Source organism: Pteronotus mesoamericanus, unplaced genomic scaffold (assembly GCF_021234165.1).
Source record: "Pteronotus mesoamericanus isolate MK-2021 breed Mesoamerican mustached bat unplaced genomic scaffold, CSHL_Meso_final contig_41, whole genome shotgun sequence".
NCBI classification, from domain to species: Eukaryota; Metazoa; Chordata; class Mammalia; order Chiroptera; family Mormoopidae; genus Pteronotus; species Pteronotus mesoamericanus.
In genome coordinates, this window is record NW_026555152.1 from 6,213,676 (window position 1) to 6,238,142 (window position 24,467).

General features: G+C 36.8%; 1 protein-coding gene across 1 annotated transcript in view; it reads right to left on the bottom strand.

Annotated features, from left to right (window-relative positions):
• Positions 1 to 24,467, bottom strand: part of ATP8A2 (ATPase phospholipid transporting 8A2) — a 523,880-nt gene that overhangs the window by 427,841 nt on the left and 71,572 nt on the right. Inside the window, exons 7-14 of the mRNA XM_054577153.1 lie at positions 23,441 to 23,510; positions 22,263 to 22,390; positions 20,970 to 21,081; positions 15,177 to 15,342; positions 10,211 to 10,338; positions 9,118 to 9,195; positions 4,690 to 4,778; positions 2,047 to 2,091 (exon numbers count right to left, since the gene is read on the bottom strand). Coding sequence (XP_054433128.1) covers positions 2,047 to 2,091; positions 4,690 to 4,778; positions 9,118 to 9,195; positions 10,211 to 10,338; positions 15,177 to 15,342; positions 20,970 to 21,081; positions 22,263 to 22,390; positions 23,441 to 23,510 — 816 coding nt within the window. The remainder of the gene's footprint in view (positions 1 to 2,046; positions 2,092 to 4,689; positions 4,779 to 9,117; positions 9,196 to 10,210; positions 10,339 to 15,176; positions 15,343 to 20,969; positions 21,082 to 22,262; positions 22,391 to 23,440; positions 23,511 to 24,467) is intronic.

The window sequence follows — 24,467 nt, forward strand, 5'->3', positions numbered from 1 at the left end:
CAGTCTGAACTCTGAATAGATATCAGAGTTTAGTGAAGCTGAGGAAACAGAAACCAATGGGTTAGAAAGGGAAGCACCTGAAATGCAAGCTGATGCCCCCAAGAGAGGAAACACCAGCACAAGGTAGGTACCTGTGAGATCAAGGGAAGGTGGCAAATGGGGCAGGCTCAAAATCCACCTGAGGAAGGGTCAGCCTGCAAGAACCCTCCCTCTTCTCATGTAGCCAGTCAACTGAAACTTCTGCACCCAGAAATAAATGGAAGGTTTTTCCTTTAGAGAGGTTAAAACAGACTAGCCATGGACCCAGGAATACTGGCCACACAGGCAAGTCAAGTAGGGCATCCTCCCAAGATGGGAGTTTTAAGAGAAATCCTATATATAATGAGGTCTTTCCAGAAGGTACACAGCCATGTAATATGAAAAAATAGAAACATTTATTGAAGAAGATACAAAATACAAGAAATATTGTACATAGGACAATGATGCCTCAGTCCCCTTCAAAGTAGGCACCTTGGGACCTCACACAGTTCTCCCAGTCACCATCAGCTGCCCCATCATATTTTCCTGTATCTCATCGATGGTCTGAAATCTCTCCCTTTTCAAAGGTGATTTTAGTTTTAGGAAAAGCCAGAAGTCACAGGTTCCAAATCTGGGCTTTAGGGGGGCTGAGTCACCTGGGCAATTTGATGTTCCGCCAAAAAACTCAGCACAAAATGTGATGCATGACTGGGTGTGTTGTCATGATGAAGCTGCCAATCATCAGTTGCCCATAGCTGAATAGTTTCCATGGAAGAGTTTTCAAACTTACCACAAAATTTGATGCAGGTTCATTGCTCTACTGTCATTTTTTTAATGTGATGGCCACACAGTACATATGCTCACTCAATGACATCTACTGCCCCCACTGACTACTACAGCGAAGTCATCACTGTTCACACACATGCATTCCAGTCCACTCTCCTTGGCTACAAGGTTACATCAATGTCATGCAAATCATTCTCGTTATATTAGAAATGACTGGACTTCTTCCAGACACACTTCATATGCTGAATAGTATGATCACCAACTTTCTGCCTCCACTCAGTGCCCATAACAACTGCAGCCCCATATATAGCCCTTGGCAGAAAATGGAAGAGTTCTGATGAGAAGACTGATCAGCTCACAAAAGAGACCCACTGACATGACATCCAGTGATTCTCTAATAAAATAGTATGTCCTAGCTAATCATCCCTCAGGGAAGCCAGTTAGTCATCAACCACACTGAACCCCTCCTCCCACCAACACACAGCCCTACTAATCAGTTTTATTAGTATATAAATCATAAAACATGAGCAGACAACATCGCCAGTCCTAAGGGAAATGTAAATCAATACCACAATGAGTTACCACTTGGTTCCCATTGGAATGGTTATTATTTTTTTAAATCATTTCATTAATTAACAAGTGGTTCAAGGATGTAGGAAAATTATACATTACTGGTGGGAATATAAAGTGCTATAGCTACTCTGAAAACGTTTGGTGGTTTCTCAAGAAGTTAGACATAAAATAAGCACATGACCTAGCAATCCCACATTTACATATATAACCCAAAGGACTGAGAGCAGAGATTCACTGTGTACCAATGTTCATAGCAGCATTATTTGCATTAGCCAACAGATGAAATTACCCCAAATGCCCATCAACAGATAAGTGGATAAACAAAATCTGGTATATACATGCAAATAAACACTATTCAGCTTTTAAAAGGAATAAAATTCTGATATGTGCTACATAATATGTATACTACAACCTTGAAGACATTATCCTACCTAAAAAGTTGCAAGTGAGTAGGAAGTATTAGACCAAGGACTCATTACTTTTTGTTAAAGCTTTGTAGTATCACTGGATTTTAAAAATCATATTCATGTTTAAATTTTATTCTGGTTCTCTTTTGAAATAACATATATTCAACTTTTAACTACAAAATGTTCAGGTGAGATATGACAATATAAAATTGTTCCACAGACTTTCCCACTAAAGCATCAAGACATGCTACAATTTACTTACGAGAAGTCATCTGAGGATGGCTCTCTTGTCAATTCGGGAAAATGACTGCCAGAAAGAGAGAGAAATAGAGTGCTCACAAAATTATGAACAAATGATAGGCATTCACACATGGAACATTCTCTAAAATAGATCACACATTAGGCCACAAAACTAGTCTTACTAAATTTAAGAAGACTGAAACCATATAAAGCATCTTTTTTTACCATAATGGTATGAAACTAAAAATCAATTACAAGAAGAAAACTGGAAAAATCAGAAATACATGAAGATTAAACAACATACTACTGAATAACCAATGGCTCAAAAAAGAAATAAAAAATAAATAAAATACCTTGAGACAAAAGAAAATGGAAACATATCAAAAGTTGTGGTATGCAGCAAAAGTAGTTCTAAGAGGGAAGTTCATAGTGATAAATGCCCACACATCAAGAAACAAGTAAAATCTTCAACAATCTAATTTTACTATCAAAGAACTAGAAAAAGAACAAATAAAGCTCCATGTTAGTAAAAGGAAAGAAAGAACAGAGGTCAGAGGAAATAAATAAACGAGATTAAAAAGACAATAAAACTAAGAGCTGGTTTCTATAAAAAGAATGGACAAAGAATGTAAAAAGAATGGATTCTTTTGCTAGAATCACCAAGAAAAAAAAAAAGACCTCAAAATCGGAAATGAAAGAGATGATATTACAATTGACAACACACAAACATAAAAGATCCTAAGAGACTACCATGAACAGCTGTACACTAACAAATTGAACAACTCTATAAAAAATGGATAAAACAGCCTGCCAGGACTGAATCATGAAGAAATAGAAAATCTGAGCAGACTATAACTAGTAAGAAGATTAAATCAGTAATCAAAAAAACCTCTCAACAAACAAAATCTCCAGACCAGACTGCTTCACTGGTGAGTTCTCCCAAACAGTCAAAGAAAAATTAATACCAATCACTCCCAAACTCTTCCATAAATATAAAAGGAGGGAACAATTCCAAACTCATGTTATGGCCAGCATTGCCCAGATACCAAAACCAGACAAGGACACCTCAAGAAAAAACAAATTATGGCCCATATCTCTGATGAACATGGGTCCTCAACAAAAATCCTTAATAAAATATTCACAAACCAAATTTTGATAATACATTAAAAGGATCATATACCATGAACAAGTAAATTTTATTTCAGGGATGCAAGATAGTTCAACATCTGCAAATCAATCAATTGGATAAATCACAGTAACAAATGACACATAAAAATCATATGACCATCTCAATAAATGGATTTGACAAAATTAAATATCCATTTATAATTAAAAAGTCTCAACAAAATGGGCACAGATGGAACATACCTCAACACAATAAAGGCCATATGTGATAAGCCCACATCTACCATCATACTCAGTGGTAAAAAATGAAAGCATTTTTTTTTAAGATCAGGATCAAACCAGGATGCCCACTCTTGCCACTTTTATTCAACATAGTACTGGAAGTCCTAGCCAGGGCAATTAGGCAAGAAAAAGAAATAAAAAGCATCCAAATCATAAAAGAAGAAGGAAAACTCTATTTGCAGATCATATGATAAATATCAAATATCCTAAAGACTCCATCCAAAACACTGTTAGAACTAATAACGAAATTCAGGAAAGCTGCAGAATACAAAATCAAATACAAAAATCTGTTGCATTTCTATACATTAATAATGAACTATCAGAAAGAGATTTTAAGTAAACATCATACTTACAATTGTATCCAAAAAATAGAATACCTAGAAGTAAATTTAACCAAGCTGGTGAAACACCTGCACAGTGAAAACTATAAGATATTGATGAATGAAACTGAAGAGGGCACAAATAAATGGAAAGTTAGTCCATGCTTATTGGACTTTTTATATTATTATAAATATTATAATAATATTTATTATTATAAATAAATAATAATATTTATAATAATATAAATATAATAATAATATATTATGAGTTTATATTATTAAAATGTCCATATTACCTGAAGCAATCTACAGGTTCCATGCAATCCCTATCAAATTATCAATGGCATTTTTCACAGATACAGAACAATCCTAATACCACAAAAGAACCAAATTGCCAAAGCAATCTTGAAAAAGAACAAAGCTAAAGGCATCATGCTGTCTAATTTCAAACTATCTCACAAAGCTGTAGTAATCAAAACAGTTTGTTGTTGACACAAAAACAGACACAAATCAATGGAACAGAATAGAAAGCCCCAAAATACACACACACCTATATGGTCAATTAATTTATGACAAAAGAGCCAAAAATAAACAACAGGGAAAGGACAGTCTCTTCAATAAATGATATTGGCAAATTTGAGAGCCACGTGCAAAAGAATAAAACTGGACCCCTACCTTACACCATACACAAAAATTAACTCATAATGGATTAAAGATATGAACATAGGACCTGCAACCATAAAACTCCTAGAAAAAAACATATGTGGTAACCTTCTTGGCATCAGTCTTCACAAAGATTTTTGGATTTGGCACCAGAAAGTTACAGGTATCCTTTCAAAACAACAGAAAGTCAAGGTATTTGAGTAATCAAATAAAAATAAACTTATTTTGTTGGAAAAATACAAATCAAGTTTTCAATAACTGATAAACATACTTACCCATAGGTTACTCCAGCAATGCTGCACTTCTTGAAGTTCATGATATTGCATGTAAGAGTTCCAGTTTTGTCAGAAAACAGGTATTTAACCTAAAATCAAATAAGAAAAACATGCATACATCAAGGATATAATAAAATGCAAAAAACAATAAAGCCTTCATTCTATGTTTTTCAAAATCTTTATAAATTTTAAAAGGTAAATTTCCTTCAACCAAGCAAAATATATTTTATAATTGCATGTATATTATATACAATTATAATTATACATTATAATTAAATTAATATATTTTAATACTTAGGCCACTTAAAAACCTTTTCCATAACCAATTCTAGAGTCCAACTGTGTCAAAATGTGCAATGAAGACTCAGTCACAGCCAGGAGCCATTTTAGATCTATAAGCATTAAGCACTAAGTCCTGCCAGAGGGCATCTCAAAGACATATCATTCTTCAAGACAGTCCCATGATCTCTCCTAGTGTCCAATATGCCAAAACAACAAGGTCACACATTGGCAAACTCAAAATATTATTTTAGGACTCTGCCTCCTGGCTGGATTAAGAAGGCATATCCTGAAACAACACAGAACAAACACTACACTTCTTTTTTTTTTTTTAATTTTATTTTAATTTATTTTTTCAAATACATTTGTCTCTGCCTACCCCTCACCACCTTCCCTTGCCCCCTCCCTCCTTCCCTCCCTCAGCTCTTCCCCTTTGATTTTGTCCATAAGTCCTTGCTATATGCTCCTTGACTTTCCCCTTCCCTTCCTTTTCCCTGCCCCTCCTCCCTCCTTCCCTCTTGTCTCTGTTGATTTCTTTTCATTTCAGTGTTGCTGGTCTTATTTTCCTTGCATCTTTGTATTGTTGGTTAGGTTCTGCTTATAGGTGAGATCATATGGCATTTGTCTTTTGCTCCCTGGCTTATTTCACTTAGCATAATGCTCTCCAGTTCCATCCATGCTGTCACGAAGTTTAGTAGTTTTTTTCTTTCTGCTGTGTAGTATTCCATTGTGTATATGTACCATCACTTTTTGATCCAATCATCTACTGATGGGCATTTAGGCTGCTTCCAACACTTGGCTATTGTAAATTGTGCTGCTATGAACATTGGGGTGCATAGGTTCTTTTGTATTGGCGTTTTGGTGTTCTTAGGGTATAGTTCCAGCAGGGGAATCACCGGATCAAAAGGCAGTTCCATTTTCAGCTTTTTGAGGAAATTCCACACTGCTTTCCACAGTGGCTGCACCAGTCTGCATTCCCACCAACAGTGGACTAGGGTTCCCTTTTCTCCACAGCCTCGCCAGCACCTGTTGTTTGTGGATCTGTTTATGATGGCCATTCTGACCGGTGTGAGGTGGTACCTCATGGTGGTATTGATCTGCATTTCTCTGATGGCTAGTGATGCTGAGCATCCTTTCAAGTGCCTCTGGGCCCTCTGTAGCTCCTCCTTGGAAAAGCGTCTGCCCAGGTCCTTTGCCCATTTTTTGATTGGATCGTTTGTCTTCTTGGAGTGGAGTCGAGTGAGTTCTTTATATATCTTGGAGATCAAACCTCTATCTGATGTATCATTAGCGAATATATTTTCCCATATGGTTGGCTCCCTTTTCATTTTGCTGATGTTTTCTTTTGCCGCAAACACTACACTTGTGAGTAACTATCACCATAAAGATTACATAAAGGCAGCATGGAACTGCTGTAGGTTATATAACTTTCCATATTCAAAAGTTTTGGAGATTTAATACATTACACTCTCAATATACAAAGGTAAAAAGAAATTTCTGTAGGAGGCCAACAAGCCAACCATTTTGACATAAGTACGTGCAAAAGGATGCACATATGCTGTGATACCTATGTCCTCCCAGGTGCATAAAGCGACAGAAAAGAGGGAAAAGAACTCAGGAGGAGATAGTTCAGTTCACACCCTGAATACTAACTAGTCATGTGGACTCTAGAAAAGTCACCTCATCCTTCTTGACCTCAGTTTCCACATCTATGAATAAAGAGTTTGCTCAGAAGATGTGTAACATTCTGGGAAATTATATTATGGATTGGTGAGAGGGTAGTAATTAACAGATTTGTGTCCAGTAAAAATTCCAGTTTCTCAGTACTTTTCTAAAGAGGAGTCATAACTCTTGCTGGATGCAAATGTACCCCAGGGACCCCAAAAGGGAAGCCATCTTTTACTGTTGTACAAGAGAGGAATTGATAATATGAATTCTACTCTGTACTTTTTCTTATTTATTTTTAGAGCAATCAGAGAGCCTTTAAGTAAAGAAAGATTTTTTTAAAAAGAAATGATTAATGCTCCTAAAAAGTCAAATATTACACAGAAATATACAATTAGTATACTATGGATAATTAATACTTTAACTATAAATTATATTTTTATAGGCAGCAAATCTAGAGGGATAAAAAACTCAGTAGAATAAGCTTTCTAATAAAGTATTTCTGAATGGTTCTTATTTTTATTTTTGTTTTTATTTTTTTAATCCTCACCCAAGGATATGTTTATTGATTTTAGAGACAGAGGAAGAGAGAGACAAAAACATTGATGTGAGCAAGAAACATTGATCAGTTGCCTCCCGTAAGTGCTCCAACAGGAGATCCAATCTACAACCTAGGTATGTGCCCTGACTGGGACTCAAACCTTCAACCTTTTGTTGTATGTGATGATGATGCTCCAACCAACTGAGCCACCCAGCCAGTGCCTGCCTTGCTTTTAAAAATTAAAAACTTAAATCAAAATATTTAAAAAATTATAAGAAACTATCAAGATTTGCCATCTCTCTGTCTTCTGAATTTTAATTTATCCTTTAATTTCCAATTCAAAACTACATCCCCATGCATTCCAATTCTGGATATTTATCTGAAGAAATCCAAAACTAACCTGAAAACATATATGGACCCCAATGTTCATGCAGCATTACTTACAACAGCAAGGATATGGAAGCAACTCAAGTGTCCATCAATAGACAAATGGATAAAGAAGATGTGGTACATATATACAATGGAATATTACTCAGCCATAAAAAATGGTATTTTGCCATTTGTGACAACACGGATGGACCTGGGGCTAGTATGCTAAGTGAAATGAGACTGGGAAAAACAAATGCCATATGATTTTATTAATATATGGAATCTAAAAAATAAAATAAACAAACAAAAAAACACAGAAATAAAGATAACAAATTTACGGTCACCAGATGGGAGACTGGTTGGGTGGATGGGCGGAAAAAGATGACGGAATTAAGAAGTATAAATAGGCAGTTACCAAATATTCACAAGGATGTAAAGTACAGCATAGGGGATCTAGTCAATAATATTATAATAACTATGCATGGTGTAATGAGTACTAAGCTTCACGGGGTGATCACTTTGTAAGTTATATAAATGTCTAATCACTATGTTGTACACCAAAAACTAGTATCATATTAAATGTCAAATGTAATTGAGAAATTTAAAAAATTACTTCTCTATGCAAACTTCCCCATATACCCAATAAGGATGAGTAATTTCATACTAGTGCTCCTTGAACACTTTCAATCCTTCAATTATTCCAGGTCCAGTTCAGTGGCACCTGAGAACGATATCCTGAGCACTGTGCAAAACAACCAAAGACTTTGTCTCAGGTACACGCATACCCTTAATGGGCTTGAAAATCTCAAGAGAGAAATAGGCAATATATCACTATCATGTCTCTTTATTTTCTTGTGTTTATGTCGGAAAGACTGTTAAGGGAAGATAGGCAAGAGATCAATTAACTTTACCTAGAAAACTGGAAAAAGATTCAAAGAGGCAAATTTAGTCTGATATATATAGCAACCACCTCATAGGGTGGTTGGGAGGTTTAAATAAGATGTATACAATGAAATTATAATCTTTAATTGCAATGTATTCAACAGAGGTTATTCCTTGTAGTAATTTCAACATAAGAGGAAAACATAATGCAAAGTACAACTTAGTAAAGTAATTGGGATTCAGGGGTGATGGTAGAAAAGACACTGGCTCCCTGAAATATTTCAGAAACAAAAACTGGAACACGTAAGTGATTTGATGGATACATGTCCTTCATATTAGTCCCCACACGTTTTGTAGAGTTAGGCAATATCTGAGTATCTTAACCATTTTTTTTTTCCTACAATTTGCTCCTGACAAGCAATTTTAGGAGTCCAAAAAATATTATACTGTATTGTAGTACTGAATTTTTTGCAGGTACCTCCTTAGTGATAAGATATATCCATGCCTCAAAATGCAATCCAAAACTGATTAACATTTATCTTTAATAACACTCTCAAATACTATATAGCTCTTCAAACATTAAAACCACAATCATAGAAGTGTTTTTGCAAAAATCTCTCCATGGTTCCTCTAACGCTAGTCTCACCTCACGTTCATATTGCCATCACCGAGGTTCCCAAAGAAGCTCTCACCTGACCAAGCTCTTCATTGAGGTTTGAGGTCCTGGCCATAGCAGGAGTGTCATTTCCAGGATAATACATATCTGTGTCCTGAGAGTGAGAAGAAGGGGCACTTTAGAAAGTACATATCATTAAACCTTTGTTTAGATTAAAAACAAATATATAAATGCTAATTTTAAATTTGGGGATGAAAATACAGTGGCAATTAGTGTAGGGAAATATTGTGATACAAAGAGAAATGTATTCATTGATATATACAGAAGATTTCGTTTCAAGATGAGCATTTCATGACCTAGATTAACTCATATTGCTAATCTCAGATACTACCTCACTCACAGGATTATTATGAAGATTAAATAAAAACACACATGACCCCCTTTACCCTTTTCAAATATCTGGTGACAAAAGTAGATTTGACTTTGGGTGGTGAACACACAATGTAATATAGAGATGATGTGCAATAGAATTGTGTACTTGAAAACTACATAATTTTCTTAAGCAATGTCACTCCAACAAAAATTAAAAAATAATAAAAAGTACATGAAAGCACCTGGAACATACAGACTGCTGAAGTCAAGCGCTTAATGACAATGGTAGCTCCTTAAAAATTCCACTTTCATTCTAAACAGCGGAATCCACATTACTGTCACCAAGAATTTTGATATATAATAAACACTAATATAGGCACACCTAAGAGGCCTTTTTCAAAAGCACTAATTGGACTTCAAAAGCATCACCAACAGTTGCAGACACTTCATACCTGCTCACCAGAAGACAAGCATCTATTAAGCATTCTGTCTCTATCTTCTTACTTTATCTTCACAAGAACCTCTTGGATACATACAATGGTCTCCCTGGCCCCCATTCTGTATACCAGGAAGCTAAGATGTTAGGTAACTAGTCACTGCTACCAATGGCTCAGGGACACCTTTGCCAGAAATCCCTGGCCAGTTCTCTGGCCCTTTACCTTCCAGATGAAATCATAAATTGACTAATATTCCTTTTCTGGGCATTCAATTAAAAGGCTAAGGCTGAGAGAGTATTAGAAAATTGTGGTTGACATTTCTGCAACAGCTCAACTTTTAGACTATGCTGTGATACTCACCCAGTTTATAAAAAGGGCTTGAGTGTATTTCACAACCTCAAGAGTCACCAGCAGACTGATGGGAATAAGGTTATTGTACAAGATGATGAATGTCAACAAGTTATATCCAAAATTATCCGAGGTCGTGTCTGTGGAAGAAAACCAGAACATCTGTATTGCTTTAGTTAGTTCCCATTGTTTCCTATTAGTTTATTATTTTGAGTTTTTTCTAATAGATGCTCACAAAAGAATTTATTGGCTTACATATAGCTTTAGAGATTCAAGTTAAAGTAGTTATTGAGCACCTGCTACATGGAACCAACTGTGAATATTAAAACTATTAATATACAATGCCTTCCAATAAAGAGCTGGCTTCTAACAGGAGGTTGTGGGGCAGGAGAGTAGACAGAAGCAAACATGCCCCTCAATGTGAATAGGCATTGGTATATATCTGTTAAAGAGATGTTCACAGGGCATTGCAGAAACAGGACAGGAAATTTTCTTTTAGTGGGAAAGCATGGTCCACTGAAGACCATCCAGAACAATAGAGACGTTAGTCAAGTTTTGGAGGACAGAGAGAAGACAGCTAACTAAAAAGGATGTAAAAAAGAGGAAGGCATTTGAAATGGTTGTAAGGAATATCTGCAACCCATTTAAGTGTGAGTATCTTTGAAACATTCCAAAGTATTGGTAAAATGGGGGGGGGGGGAGTGTGACAAGGGAAAACAGGTGAAAAGAGGGAGGCAGGCAAGAAGCCCTGAGTCCGTTTATTGAAGATAAGAGAAGGAATGTCTTGTTGGAGCAAGACCCCTAAGGGATGAAACCCAAAGCAGTGTTAGGATCAGCTTGGAGAGGAGGAGGATCCAGGAGAGGGAAAAGAGGTACCAGTTCTGTGCATATCAAAAAGGGAAAGTTCTTTGAACTAAGTCCAAACTCCAACAGTGACAATGCAAATGTGGTTTGATGGTGCTTACCAGAGCTACTCAGAGTTTATACAAATAATGAAGTAGAAAGCATATGGGTGGACAAAAAGACCATTCTTCCACTGTAAATCATGCAGCTAGTATTGGAGTTTGACTTTATCTGAACAATTTAAATACCAGTTTCCACAAAGCCTGTATACCAAGATAGTGTCAATGTTATTTACCCAGACCATATTTTATGAACTAACTGTGTACATATGCAAAGCATCTTCACATTTGAAACTAGACATATAACATGGCCTAAATCCAAATTTTAAAAGCTAACATCAAGGGATTTGAATCTAAGCTACAACTGAAGTCCTATTAACATTTCCCACATTAGTAAAGTGGAAACAAGAGTTTCCCCAGGCAGTTCAAAGGGTATGAGTTTTTTACACGAAATAATAGAAGGAAAAAATGTTTTCATCAGTTGAACTAAAATATATTGAAAGATGGAAATAACAATAACCCCAAGATAATATCGTGAAATTTTAAAATGAAAAATTATTCAAAAAAATTTTGTCATTAAATTTTACTTATTTTCTGAAATTGCTGTGTGAAGAGACTGGCAAATCTTCTCCAAAAAAAATGAAGTAATAAAACTTGACAAAATTGTCAAAACATTTGAAGTGCTTGGAAACTGTTAACAGAGTATATAAAAAAATTCAAAAGCATGCATTAAAGAAAATTTACTCAATCTTGGTAAAGTGGAGGCCTTTGACATTTAATCCAAAGGCAGTTTCTCCTTCTTTCCCCATCTTCCATGTTATTTCAGCTCTGTTCTGGAGGGTGGTTGGGGTAGGCCTTGAGGACTAGCGGTTTTCATCCTCCCCTAGCCCAGCTCCACATCACATAACTCTGACCCTGGGAGGGGCATGCTGCTACCACAGAGCCATGGCAGGTGGTCAAGACAGAAACAACCTGAGGGAGCTGACATTATTTGGAGCACAGCATAAAAAACCACACTCAAGGCACAGTCAAAAACAACAGAATTTCTCATGGCTAATAATCAGAAAAAGCAAATATCTCACAATACTAATAGGGACAAAACAAAATAGAAGATCAGTCAGAAATGAAACAGGAAGATCCATGGAAAAGGTGACCAATGAAACCTTGCTAAGATCACACTCAACCCTGATGGTCCAGAAGCTCATGTCCGTGCACAAGGCTGCATATGCTCAGGAGGAGCCAGAGAGGGTACTTGTGAACTAGTTGTCCCTGACTGACTGTGGGTCAAACTTTAAATTCCCCAAACATTAAAAGCATTCTGCAAGCCATACACAGATCAAACAACAAAAGAGTTTAAGCACAATCTCTCTCCAATCACTGGCTGACCACTAAGGTATGTGGACCTCTAGGAATCCAGGCTTAAAAATAAAAACAAGGAGAGGACTGACTATTAGTGAGGATAGAGTTTCTTTCTGAGGTAATAAAAATGTTGTAAATTTAGGGGGGGGTGAGGGCTGCACAATTCTGTAAATGTACAGTTGACCCTTGAACAACACGAGTTTGAACTGTGTGGGTCCACTTACAAGACTTTTTTTTCAACAAATACCTATACTATTTTACTATACTGTTTCCCATCTGCAGCTGGGAATTTGCAAATATGAAGGGCCCACTGTATGTGTTGATCCATGTCATTTTATACAGGGGACTTAGCATCAATGGATTTTGATATCAATGGGAGGTCCTGGAACCAATGCCCTGTGGATATGAGAGTCAACTAAGTAGTGGGGGAATCAAAAGTTATACACAGATTTTTCACTGTGATGGGGGTGAGCACCCCTAGTCCCTACATTGTTCAAGGGTCAGGTGTACTAAAAATAACTATATACCTTAAACCATACCTTTTAAAAGAATTAAAAGGTAGAATAATGGAAATAAAACTGAGCAGTAATATCACAGGCTATACACTGCAGAATAAAACAATTTCACAGAATGAGTCCAGACTAATCACTAAACAAATAGAAAAAACAACAACAACAAAACAGGCTCCAGGAGGAAGAGAAAAACAGAATCCACAGTTACTGCAATAGAATATCTAAAATACCCAGTTTTCAACAACAACAATGGGAAAAAAAGGAAAAAGGCAAGAGTGGAAACTGCCTTTGAGGGTAGTAGCTCAAATGATAGACCAAAGACTTCAAACCAGTTGTTATAAATATATTGAAAAAGCTAAAGGAAACTGTTTTAAAAAATTTTTAAATGTATGGTCACAGTGACTGATTAATTAGAGAATATAAATAAATATAAGTTTAAAAAGAAAACAACAAATGGAAATTCTGTAATTGAAAGGTACAATAATTTAAATTTTTTAAAAAATCACTACTGGAGTTCAACAGATTTGAGCCAGCAGAAAACAGAGCAGAAAAACTTGAATACCAATCAATAAAGATTATCCTACATAAAAAAGAAAAAATAAATGAAGTAAAATTAACAGAGCCTCAAAAACCTGTTAGGACACATCAGTGAACTAACATGTAAATAATGGGAGTACAAGGAAAGGCAAGTAAGAATATGGCAGAAACAACAAATAATAGCTGAAAATGTCCCAAATTTGATGAAAAATATGAATAAACATATCCAAAAATATCAACGAATTCCAAAGAGAATAAACTCAAAATTATTGAAAACCAAAGACAATTTTGAAAATGGCAATAGAAAAATGACTCACAGACAAGAGAAAAACTCAGTAAGATTAACAGCTGACTTCCCATCAGTACAATGGAGGCCTGAAGGCAGTGGGAGAGCATATTCAAACTAATGAAAGGAAGAAAATGTCAACCAAGGATTTTATGCAAATTCTGTATCTTTTTTTATTTAGATGTTGTCAATTTTATTTTATTTTCATCTTTATTGTATTTTTTCATTATTATTTATACTTCCCACCCCCAGCTATCACCACATTGTTATCCATGTTCATGAGTCCTTTTTCCTTTTTGCTCAGTTCCTCCACCCCCTCACCTCCCCACCACTAGCTGTCATCCTATCCATCTATGAGTCTGTCCCCATTATCCCTGTAATTTCAGTTTGTTCATTAGATTTCACATATGAGTGATATCATGTATTTTTCTTCCTCTGACTAGCTTATTTCAGTTAGCTTAATGTTCTCCAAGTATCAGCAAAACAACCCTTCAAAAACAAAGATGAAATTAAGACATTCCAAGATAAAAACTGAGCAAATTTTTTGCTACCTAAACTGCTTTGTAATAAATACTAAAGAAAATTCCCCACCAGGAAAGGGAGAGACATGGGCAGTAATTAAATCCACAAAAATAAACAAAGTGCAGCAATAAAGGTGATTATATAGGTACTTATAAAGGACAATATAAGTACATATTTCAACCCTTTCTTTCGGATTTAAAATAAACAATGACAAGAAAATCATTATAAAATTATATTATTAGACTTATATACAGATGTAATATATATGAGAACAAAAATGAGTGAGGATAGAATGAAGCCACATGAAGCAAAGAAATGACATAAGCTGGAAACTCAAATCCACAGGAAGAAATGGAGTAAGTAGGTTAATATAAAACAACTTTTTAAGCTTACTTTTTTTTTGCTTTTTGCTTTTTTAAAGGGCATAAGAGTGTATAAATCAATAATTACAACACTATTGTTAAGTTCCTAGAGAGATGCAATATATGACAAAAATATCATAAAGCAGGGGAGAATATGGATCTATATTAAAGGAAATTTTCTATATTGCACCAAAATTAAATTATTATTACTCTGAAGCAGATGCTTATAAATTAAGACATATATTGTAATCCCTAGACCAACCACTAAGAAAATAACTTTAAAAATAATCATTGGAATATAAAACAATCCCCAAATATGTCTATCTTTACTTCATCACATGACTCCTAATCTTTCAATTCTCCTTGAAAGGTTGGCATTATACAGAGTAGCCAAAGAGCAGAGAAACACAGGATGTCCACCACACATAAACCATACATAGAAGGATTTTCTGAAAGTGTTTTGTACTACTTTAGCAAGCAACCCACCCAGATACTTACCCATCTTCTTGATGTACCAGTTCTTTCCACCTTGAGATCCATTCCAGTACAGGGCCCCTGCTGAGCTCACCAAGGCCATGACCAAGAGGATGCCAAACAACACCAGGATCTGCACATTGGTCACTTTCTCAACATTCGATCTCTTAAGAGGAGCTTTGGTGGAATTCTGTACAACAGCATTTAAAATTATTAAGGATCACACAGACTCAGGGGCAAGGAGTGGGGAGAAGAAAAGGTAAGTTACCTAAATTCAACAACTAAAAATAAAAGACTATCTTTGCCAAATAACCAATGAAATTAAAAAGTGTACCATATTCCCGAATCACCAGCTAGTTTTAAATAAAGATGACAGAAGACACATTCCACCATGTTAAAGAACACATTTTAACTATACTTGATTCAACCTGTAATTCTTATTATTACAATTTAGTATAAAATTAGCTATTTGAATTATCTTAGAACACAACAGGTTCTAAATCATTAAAGTCCAATTTAAAAGAAATCAGAATGTTTCTAATTCAAGAGAAACTGAAAGATTCTATATCCTAAAAATCTAGAGAGAATCTTCAAAGTAATAATTAGCTTTACAATTAATATACAAAGATAGATTTGGAAAGTACACATTTGTTGAGAAAAAAAGACATACGAACACATACACATCAATAATGCAAAGTAGAACATCAGCAAGTGTCAAAATAAATGGATGGACAAATAATTCATTTGGAAAACCTAACAAGAAACAAACAAGAAAAGTCAGGAAAGCTCTAGTGGCCAGAAGAAATCTGAATGGAGTCCCAAATCATAAACAGAATGCAAACAGGAAGGTAAAACAAAAGCAGAAAGACAATCTAACATCTATAAACGTGCATGGCCGGATTTCTTACCGCTGGTGGGGAAACTAGCCCAGCTAGAACAGAGGTTACTGCAGGGAAGTGAGTTTAAAAATGCTCATTAAAGCTGAATTCAAGGCGTACTACACATTAGGTAGAAAATTTGGGACTTTATCTTGTCAGCAGTGCAAAAGTCAATAAAACTGTTTGCACTAGACAGTTATGCACTGAAAGTCATTTTATTAAAAGTTTCCTGAAGGTAATTGTGGTGGGCATCATAATGACCCCACCCCTCCAATGATAGCTATATCCTAATACCTGGATGCTATGAACATGTTACTTTATATGATAAAAGGGACTTTGCAGGTGTGATTAAATTAAGGACCTTGATTGGAGGGATTACATTGTATTACCCAAGTGGACCCAATTTAATCACATGGGTCCTTGGCCAGGAGATGTACCTGCAGAAGCATGGTCACAGAGATGCAACACTGTTGGCTTTGAAGATGAAGGAAGGGGGTCCTGAGCCAAGGAATTCGGGCAGCCTTTAGAAAGGCTGGAAAAGGCAAGAATGATTCTCCTTTTGAGCCTTCCCGAGTGTTTTATAGAAAGGAATGCTGCTCTGCAGACACCTGATGTCAGAATTCCAACCTACAGAACTGTAATATAACAACTTAATGTTGTTTCAAGCTTAAATTTGTATAATTCATATGGCAGCAACAGGAGACTAATATACTAATACAACAGATGGTAATAACCCACTCCTGGAGGTGAGCAGAGTCTAGATTAAATCAGTAAACCAAAAGTGGACAGTGGACAGGGGAGATGGGCACAGGGGCTTAAGTCTGCAGGCCTCTTTCCATGAGTCAAAGCCTGTCTCTTTAGAAGCAACACTGATTTGCAAAGATTAGGTGATTTGAAAGCTTATAAGGAACTAAAAGCCATTAAAATGGTGCCCTGTGCCATACATAAGTCAGCACTCTCCACTATTCTCCATTTATCTGAACATTAACATAGCTAAGATGAAAATGTGTCTGAAAAGAAGAATGCAAATAAAGTCCCAATTTGAAAATAAAATTAAGATGAAAATAGAAGGCAAATCCTCAGTTCCATAGAAAAACTCATACCATAACATCCCTGAAATCATCTGAATTCTATGGCCAAGCCCAAAAATGCTACCCCTACAGCTGTGGTTTTCTATGGGCGAGGGGAGTTGGGAAGTATCATACTGGCAATTTTGAAATGCTAAGTCCATTAAGTATCTTAACAACACAACAGCACTTTCCTTTATGTACTCTTTTCTTACTCTCGCTTTAGCTCTCTAAATTATTTGCTCTTTACAGGCTTTTTAAAAATTCCTCTAAACTCTAAATAAAAATCCATTAGTAAAAGCTGACCTACCATCAATCAAATGCTATCTAAAGGTTGACGAGGATGACACATCACCTCTGACCCAGGTCAAGAGCCAAGAGACCAGTTCCAAGACTGCCTGTCTCAGTCTTTTAAAACTAAAGATGACTTTATCACTTTAAATAAACATTCAGTGGAGGCACAGGCAGAAAAAAAGTTACAATAAACCTCATTTCTATGACTTTATTCATTTATGAACTTTTGATCTTTTCCTGCGGTTAAATCCTGGCCAGTTAGCAGAGGTGGGAAAAGTTATCTTTCCTGTAGCACAAGAGCCCAAAACTTCAGGCTTCAGCACATGTGCTTTGTGGAAAGCCGAGCTGTTCCTACTCATTCCCATCTGCTGACCAGGTCAACATATAAGGATGAGCTTGTTATGAGAAATTCTGACCAGCATCATAAGTTTCATAAAATTCTTAGAAAGCACTGCTACTTCTGAGTAATACAGCTCTTAACAGGAACAAACCAATATGTCGTATTCTGTAAAAGCTTATATCTGACCTGAATTTTACACATTTCATTTCCTCTTAAGAAAGTAGTCAAAAGAATATTAGAGCATGGGCTCGGGAACCAGACTGCCATGGTTTGAAACAAAGCTCTCTCTCTCTGCCTGGGTGTGTGACTTTGGCAACATACTGAGATACTCTGTGCTTCAGTGTCCTCACCGAAAAGATGGAAATAACAGTATTTTCCTCACAGAGCCATTGTGAGGAATAAATGAGTTAATACAAGCAAACTACTTAGAACAGTACACGGGGCACTAAGTATTTGCTGTAATTATGTGATAATATCTCTCTTTCCCACTAAGTCAATCAAGAGAAACAATAGACACAGAAATATTTCTACATGTAACTACACTCAACATGAAGCAAGGGAACTTTTAAGAATAGAAAGCATTGAAGGGAGAGTTTGAAAAGCAAAGTAGGAGAGCCCTAAAGCAATTGTGTTACCTCTCTGTGGTCAAGCAGCACATGTACAGACAAAACATGTTGTTTCCCAACCAGGAATGGCTTCCAGCTATGTGTGTTATATTATTTTCCTCATGAAAGCCCATCATTTTTTTGTTGTGTCAGCTCCAAAGGCACAGTGGCTCTACCAGACACTTTTGGGGCTTTCCGTTATCCTGCACTCAGAGTCAACACATCATGGGCCTTGCGAAGATGTTTATCACACCTGGGTGCAAGGAAAGGTACCCATCACACTCATGGGATGCAGATTCATAAGGTAACTTAGTGCACACCTTGCTGACTGAAGAGATAATGGGATCATTTTAAGTGTAACTTAGTTATCTCATATACCTTCGCTACAAAACTGTATTACTAATACATGATGTAGAAAAACAGTGTGGCAGCCTGAGAAAACAACCAGTATGTCAGGAATCTTGAAAAGTGGCAACACTTGTAACATATACAATCTAAAAACTAGATTTGGGGCCCTGCACAAATGTGAGCTATGTCCTTGTGACCTCTTTGTCACTTCATAGAAAACCAGAAGTGATCTGTGGTTAGTAGAGCTCCAAAAGTGTTCGACAGTGGATGCTGGCACTGACTCAGAAAGTTAGAAAATAGATAATAGGTAGCAGGGCTCTATTTATCAAGGTAGTCTTCACATACAAGAGGCTCAGAACAACCAAACCTAAGACTTTCTAACAAGTGCCTGCAAGAAGGCGAGGACTTAGCAGGAAAGGTGGATCAGGCACGTCAGATATACTGAATAATCGTCACCCAAGAGTGGCCTCTCAGCATTCACCAACCAGTCACTTTTTAGCTGCCTGGATCCCCTACCCTCACACACTCCCTGTGACCATTCCACCATACCCAGGCCCTACCATTCCAGGACCAACACTTCCCTACGTCCTCACCCTCTTTCCGTAGCCGTTCTCCTGCCCCTGACTTACCCAGCTGAGGACACCCTTTCCTAAAGGCCCTGCAAGCAGAGGGTGCTCCAGTGAAGACTCACATCCCTCAGAATCTCAAGAGAATATTACTGGCTGTACATGTAGGACCCAGTAATACTGCTGACATTTTAATCCTCTAATGCCATGTTAAAAAAACCACTTGTAAGATTCATGCCATTTGGCGACACTGCCTTCTGCCTCCTCCCTCAGCAAGTCCACCCATCTCTCAGACCCTTCAATCCCTCAAGACTGGAGCAATTGGCTTACGGCATCCACCACTACCCCAGCCTTGCCATGGTCCGATCTTCGAAGTCACAGCACTGACCCGTCAAATGGTGTAGTCTCTCTGTCCTTTACTCCTCAACATCAAATGGCCTCCAACAGCTCTACCTTTAGCTTCCTACTCCCATTGTTCACCACCAGCTCTCCCCATTCTATAAACCCTCTACCCTAGAAACTTGAAGAAAAGCACCCTGCACACTGATCAGCTGTCACTCAGCAACTCTAACAATCTTCTTCAACTTCAATGAGTTTCTCAACCCTTCTAATCCTCCCCATCTCCCTTCTCCATCTCAACTCCATTACCCAGCTGGTGTGGACACTGGGGTCTGTCACTTCATCTGTTCTAACAAGTATTTAACTCATTTGACCTCCAAGGGTAGACCAACACAACAGCCTCCCTTCTTCAACTCTACATCTAAAATGCACTTCTTAGTATCATTCTTAGTAGCTAGCCAACTGACACTCCACAAACCTGGGTTGGTTGACCCTTCTGTAAATACCAGACCACACTGTAACGATACATCTTACAACAATGATCTCTCCATTTCCTAATTCCCTACTACGCCTAGGTGCACATGGCTCTGGGAGGGTAAGGTTGGGCCTTTCACTATTGCATCCATTCATCCTGGCAGAAGACATAGTGCACAGTGATCACTAGACATTTTTAAGTTAATAATATAGTCAAATACATGCTTTAGAAATTATACAAAGAGGCAGACAAGATGAAAAGCCAATTCACATTAATAGCTACCATTAGTAAAATAAGATAGCCAAGTGATACCAATGAAATATAAGAAGTGACACATAGGGACACTGATTTATGTTGAATCTCAACATAGTCTAGCAAAATATGTCCTAATATAAATGTGGTCTTCAAATTCACAACTAATAGTATTAAAAATATTAACAGGAAGAAAGAGCAAAATTATTTTCATTAATTTTTTGTATAAAGAATAAACACTAGTTCAAAATAACTGATGTTAAATTGTCTAGAATTCAGTTAATTAAGACAATTTACTGTAAAATCCTAATTAATGGGGTAAGGAGCAGAAGCAGAGAGAGAAATAAAGAAGGAACAAGTCATCACTTAAGTCCAGAAGACAAAATATGTTAGAACTGACTTCCCCTAAATATGGAAAATAGGACCATTGATATTTCAAGCAGGAGGTAACATCTGACATAATAACAGAAATCTATGAGAAACTACCTAAAGAACCAAAATATAGGCACTTCCTTTCCAAACTTAGGTTCATAGACTAACTCAAACTTCCTAAATGCAACATCTACATTTCTACTCTCTATGCCATAAAAACAGAACAGAAAAATTTTTAAAGACTAAAATCAGCATTGTTTTTCAGCATAGAAATGTTTTACCTGCATGAGTTTGGTGTCGTGTCCAGTGTAAACAACTATGCCAAAGACCCACTGAGTATTTCTAAGCTGTGTACCTCTTAATAAGATCTGGTCAGGCCCAAGGGCAACAGGGCTAAAAACAAGAAATAACATTTATATTCAATGATAGTCTGACAAATGAGTATGAGCTTTCCCCTTAAACATAAACCCACAATAAATCAAATGCTTCCTTTACTCAAATTTTAACTATTTCACTGAGGAACAGGGGTAATGAAGGTTACCATTAACTTCATCTACAGGGGAAAAGAAAAAAAAAAGGACCCACCATAAAAGTTTCTCTTACCCATTCATCACTACAAAAAAAATTTTTTTTTGTTTTCCTATAAAATGTTATAAGGAATTGTGTCTATTATAATCAAGTTATAAAAGCAAAGAAAGAAATTGTTAAAATAACCAGATATTTATTCTATTGGGAAACCCAGTTTATTTTCCAGTTCATTATAAGAAAAAATAGCAATAAATATAAAATATCAAATTTGTCAAGAGTGACAATGATTAGATAAAAGGCTGAGTGATAATTTAGAAACTCAAAATGGGAGCCTACGGAATGGCTCTGCACTCTAAATGAAACGTGAGAGAGCAGTCCCATGTAGTTGTCATGGTCATTTTAGGTTGGTTCCCATGATTAGGGCCCTCTCTATGAGTCTGTTCAAAATATAGAGGTGGGGAGCATTGATAAGCATGCAGATTAAACACGGGCAGAGGTTGAAACTGCACCCCAACATAATGACAAAAAAATGACTCTCCAACAATAAAACAATGCCAAGAGGACAAAGACAACAGAATATAGACAACAGGGCAGTGAATATTTTAAAGGAAGACTGGTTGTTGTTCCTTGCATTTAACTTTCTAAAAATAAATCCTACTTAACAGCTTCTCTAGTAAATACATTAGCTTTTATACACCTCAGAAACCTCCCTTCCGCTTTTCTGGACAACAGCATGCAGCCGAAGCCAGCTCTGCTCGCAGCAGGGAGTGCACACAGAAAGAACGGGCCAGTGCTGTGAATCTCATTTCAGACTCTCTAGCTGTTTTTCCTTAATAAAACTCAGTTCTTTCTTTAAATTTAAAGAATTTATAGGTTTAAATTGATTGAAACAGTGGTTAAAAAAGCTCATATCTAAGCAAAACATGAAGAAATCTCACTGTTTTGAAATATTATGAAACTAGAAAACTAATATTTTCCAAAGCTCTAGTAATTCTCAGTCCCATTTTTAAAAATTTAAAAAACACTAAGAAAAGGGAAAGTTATACCTTTTCCCATCTAAGTTCAAGTTTCCAGTGAAGTCATAGAGGTGGCGGTTGGGCCCTTCACACTCCACAGTTCCAGATAACTTCATCAGTGCCTCCCTTGTTTGCATATCAGCAGTCTGATTCAAACCCTAAAATGTTAAATCAAAAGAGGAAATGTATTACAATCTTCCAAGCTTAAGGACAATGTTCTACATCCCCACTATCAATCTAAAGAAAATGATGAATCCTCTAAAATGAAATAATTTGGGGAAGCTAAGAAATCAAGGCATCAACCCACAAGATCGATGTTAGGGCAGCGTTGTTTATAGACAGCAACCCAATGCAAAAATTTCAAATGAATTCAATGAAGCAGAAAGTTAAGATGTGCTGGAAGCATCCATGTTTAGTAACAATTCACCAGGGCATATTCAAATACCTTACAGGAAATCATATTTATTCTAACACTGACAGAACAGAACACATATTTATTTATTTAGAATATATAAAAGCATATTTATTCTAAAGCTATATTCTAACACTGGCCATAAACATAAATAAAGTACCCCTTTAATACAGTATGATATCTAGCACACAGTAACTCAACTGTCTAAATCAAATATTTGAGGTAGAAAAGAAAGATGTGAACAGAATTATCAAATTCAACTTTATGCAGCATAAAATAAGTGGCAAATGCTTCAGATGTTTATTATAGTAAAGACTATTCTTCATCCTTGAATTTTAAAATATAGTCAGAATAGCTTTATTTAAAGGACGTAAATTTTCTATCTAATATACCATTCTCTAGAATTAGAATCTCAGTTAAAACAACAGAAAGGGAGGTACCCATTGTTTGCCTAACTTCATCTCTCCCTATAGGTGCTGCATCTTCCACCATGCAGTTCAACCTGCAGGGGCTCTCCCCAGGAGCACCGGCAGGCAGAGAGCCCAGTGAGATCTAAGTTAAGGCATGACACCTTTCCTGACCCCTTCTTGGGTGAAGCCCACCTCTTTAGGTCTGCCGTCACTCTTAAGGAGTTCCTTTCATAATAAAAGGCACATTCTCCCTATAGCTTCCATTAGGGTTAAGACATAACCTTTTGGGCAGAAATTTTTTTTCCTCTCGAAAAAGCACTGATTGGTACATGTGGGGACTGGATTCGGGCCTCCTTGACAACATGAGTCATAAAAGGTAAATTTACCTGACGTATTTTAAGGTTCGTCTCCCCATCTAAATTAGCTGTTTCAACATAACACATTGCCTGAGGTTCACTAAGGAGAGAGAGGAAAAAAATAAAAAGCCAAAGTTTAGTAAGGTCCCTCCACAAATGTGCAGCTTATAGAGACTCTATTAAGAAAATTATTTCTGCAGACCAGCCCTTCGAAATAGTGCTACAGTTGACCCTTGAACAACCCAAGGAGTTAGGGGAGCCTATACCCCTGTTGCATAGTCAAAATTCCAAGCTTAACTTTTAACTCCCCATAAATGTAACTACCCCCAGTCGTCCTTTGGTATCCACAAGCAATTGGTTCCAGGACCTCCCATACGAATCCGTGGATGTTCAAGTCCCTATATAAAATGGCTGTAGATCAATGCATATAGCTGGCCGTCTGCATCCCCAGACTCCCAACCATGGACGGAAAATGGTATTTATTGAATGAAACACACATGTATGTGGACCCACATACTTCAACCTGTGTAGTTCAAGGGCCAACTGTATAAAGAACCACTTTAGTAGCAGTAATTGAGTAGAAAGACAAACTCATCTTAGGGGCTCAACACCAATACAAATGATCTGCCCTTCTGGGCCCCATATAATGGCTGCTTGACTTCATGTAACAGAAATAACTGAGGGTAAATGAGAAGGGGAGGGGCAGGTTAGGGAAAACATATGATGTTCTAGCCAGTGGGTATGGGTGACCCTTAAAGTCTGAGTCCTGGCCTCCTCCTCTGACCAAAAGAGCCTCCCCAGGCACAGCCAGTACAAACCCATTTTCTGAAGAAAGTTACAGCCATGGGGGTTTAGGAATCAAGGCAAGCCTTTATGGCTCTGCTCTTTTTTACTCTGTCTACAGGCAACTTTTTAATCAGAACATCTGATTTTAAGGACAGAAAACTCAAAAAATAAAAATTAAGCAGAGCAGATACTACTACTTGCAATCTTTGGGTTTACGCAGCATAGTTAGTGGCCAAGAGAATGGACTATGCCACCCGCCAGCTAAGTTAAG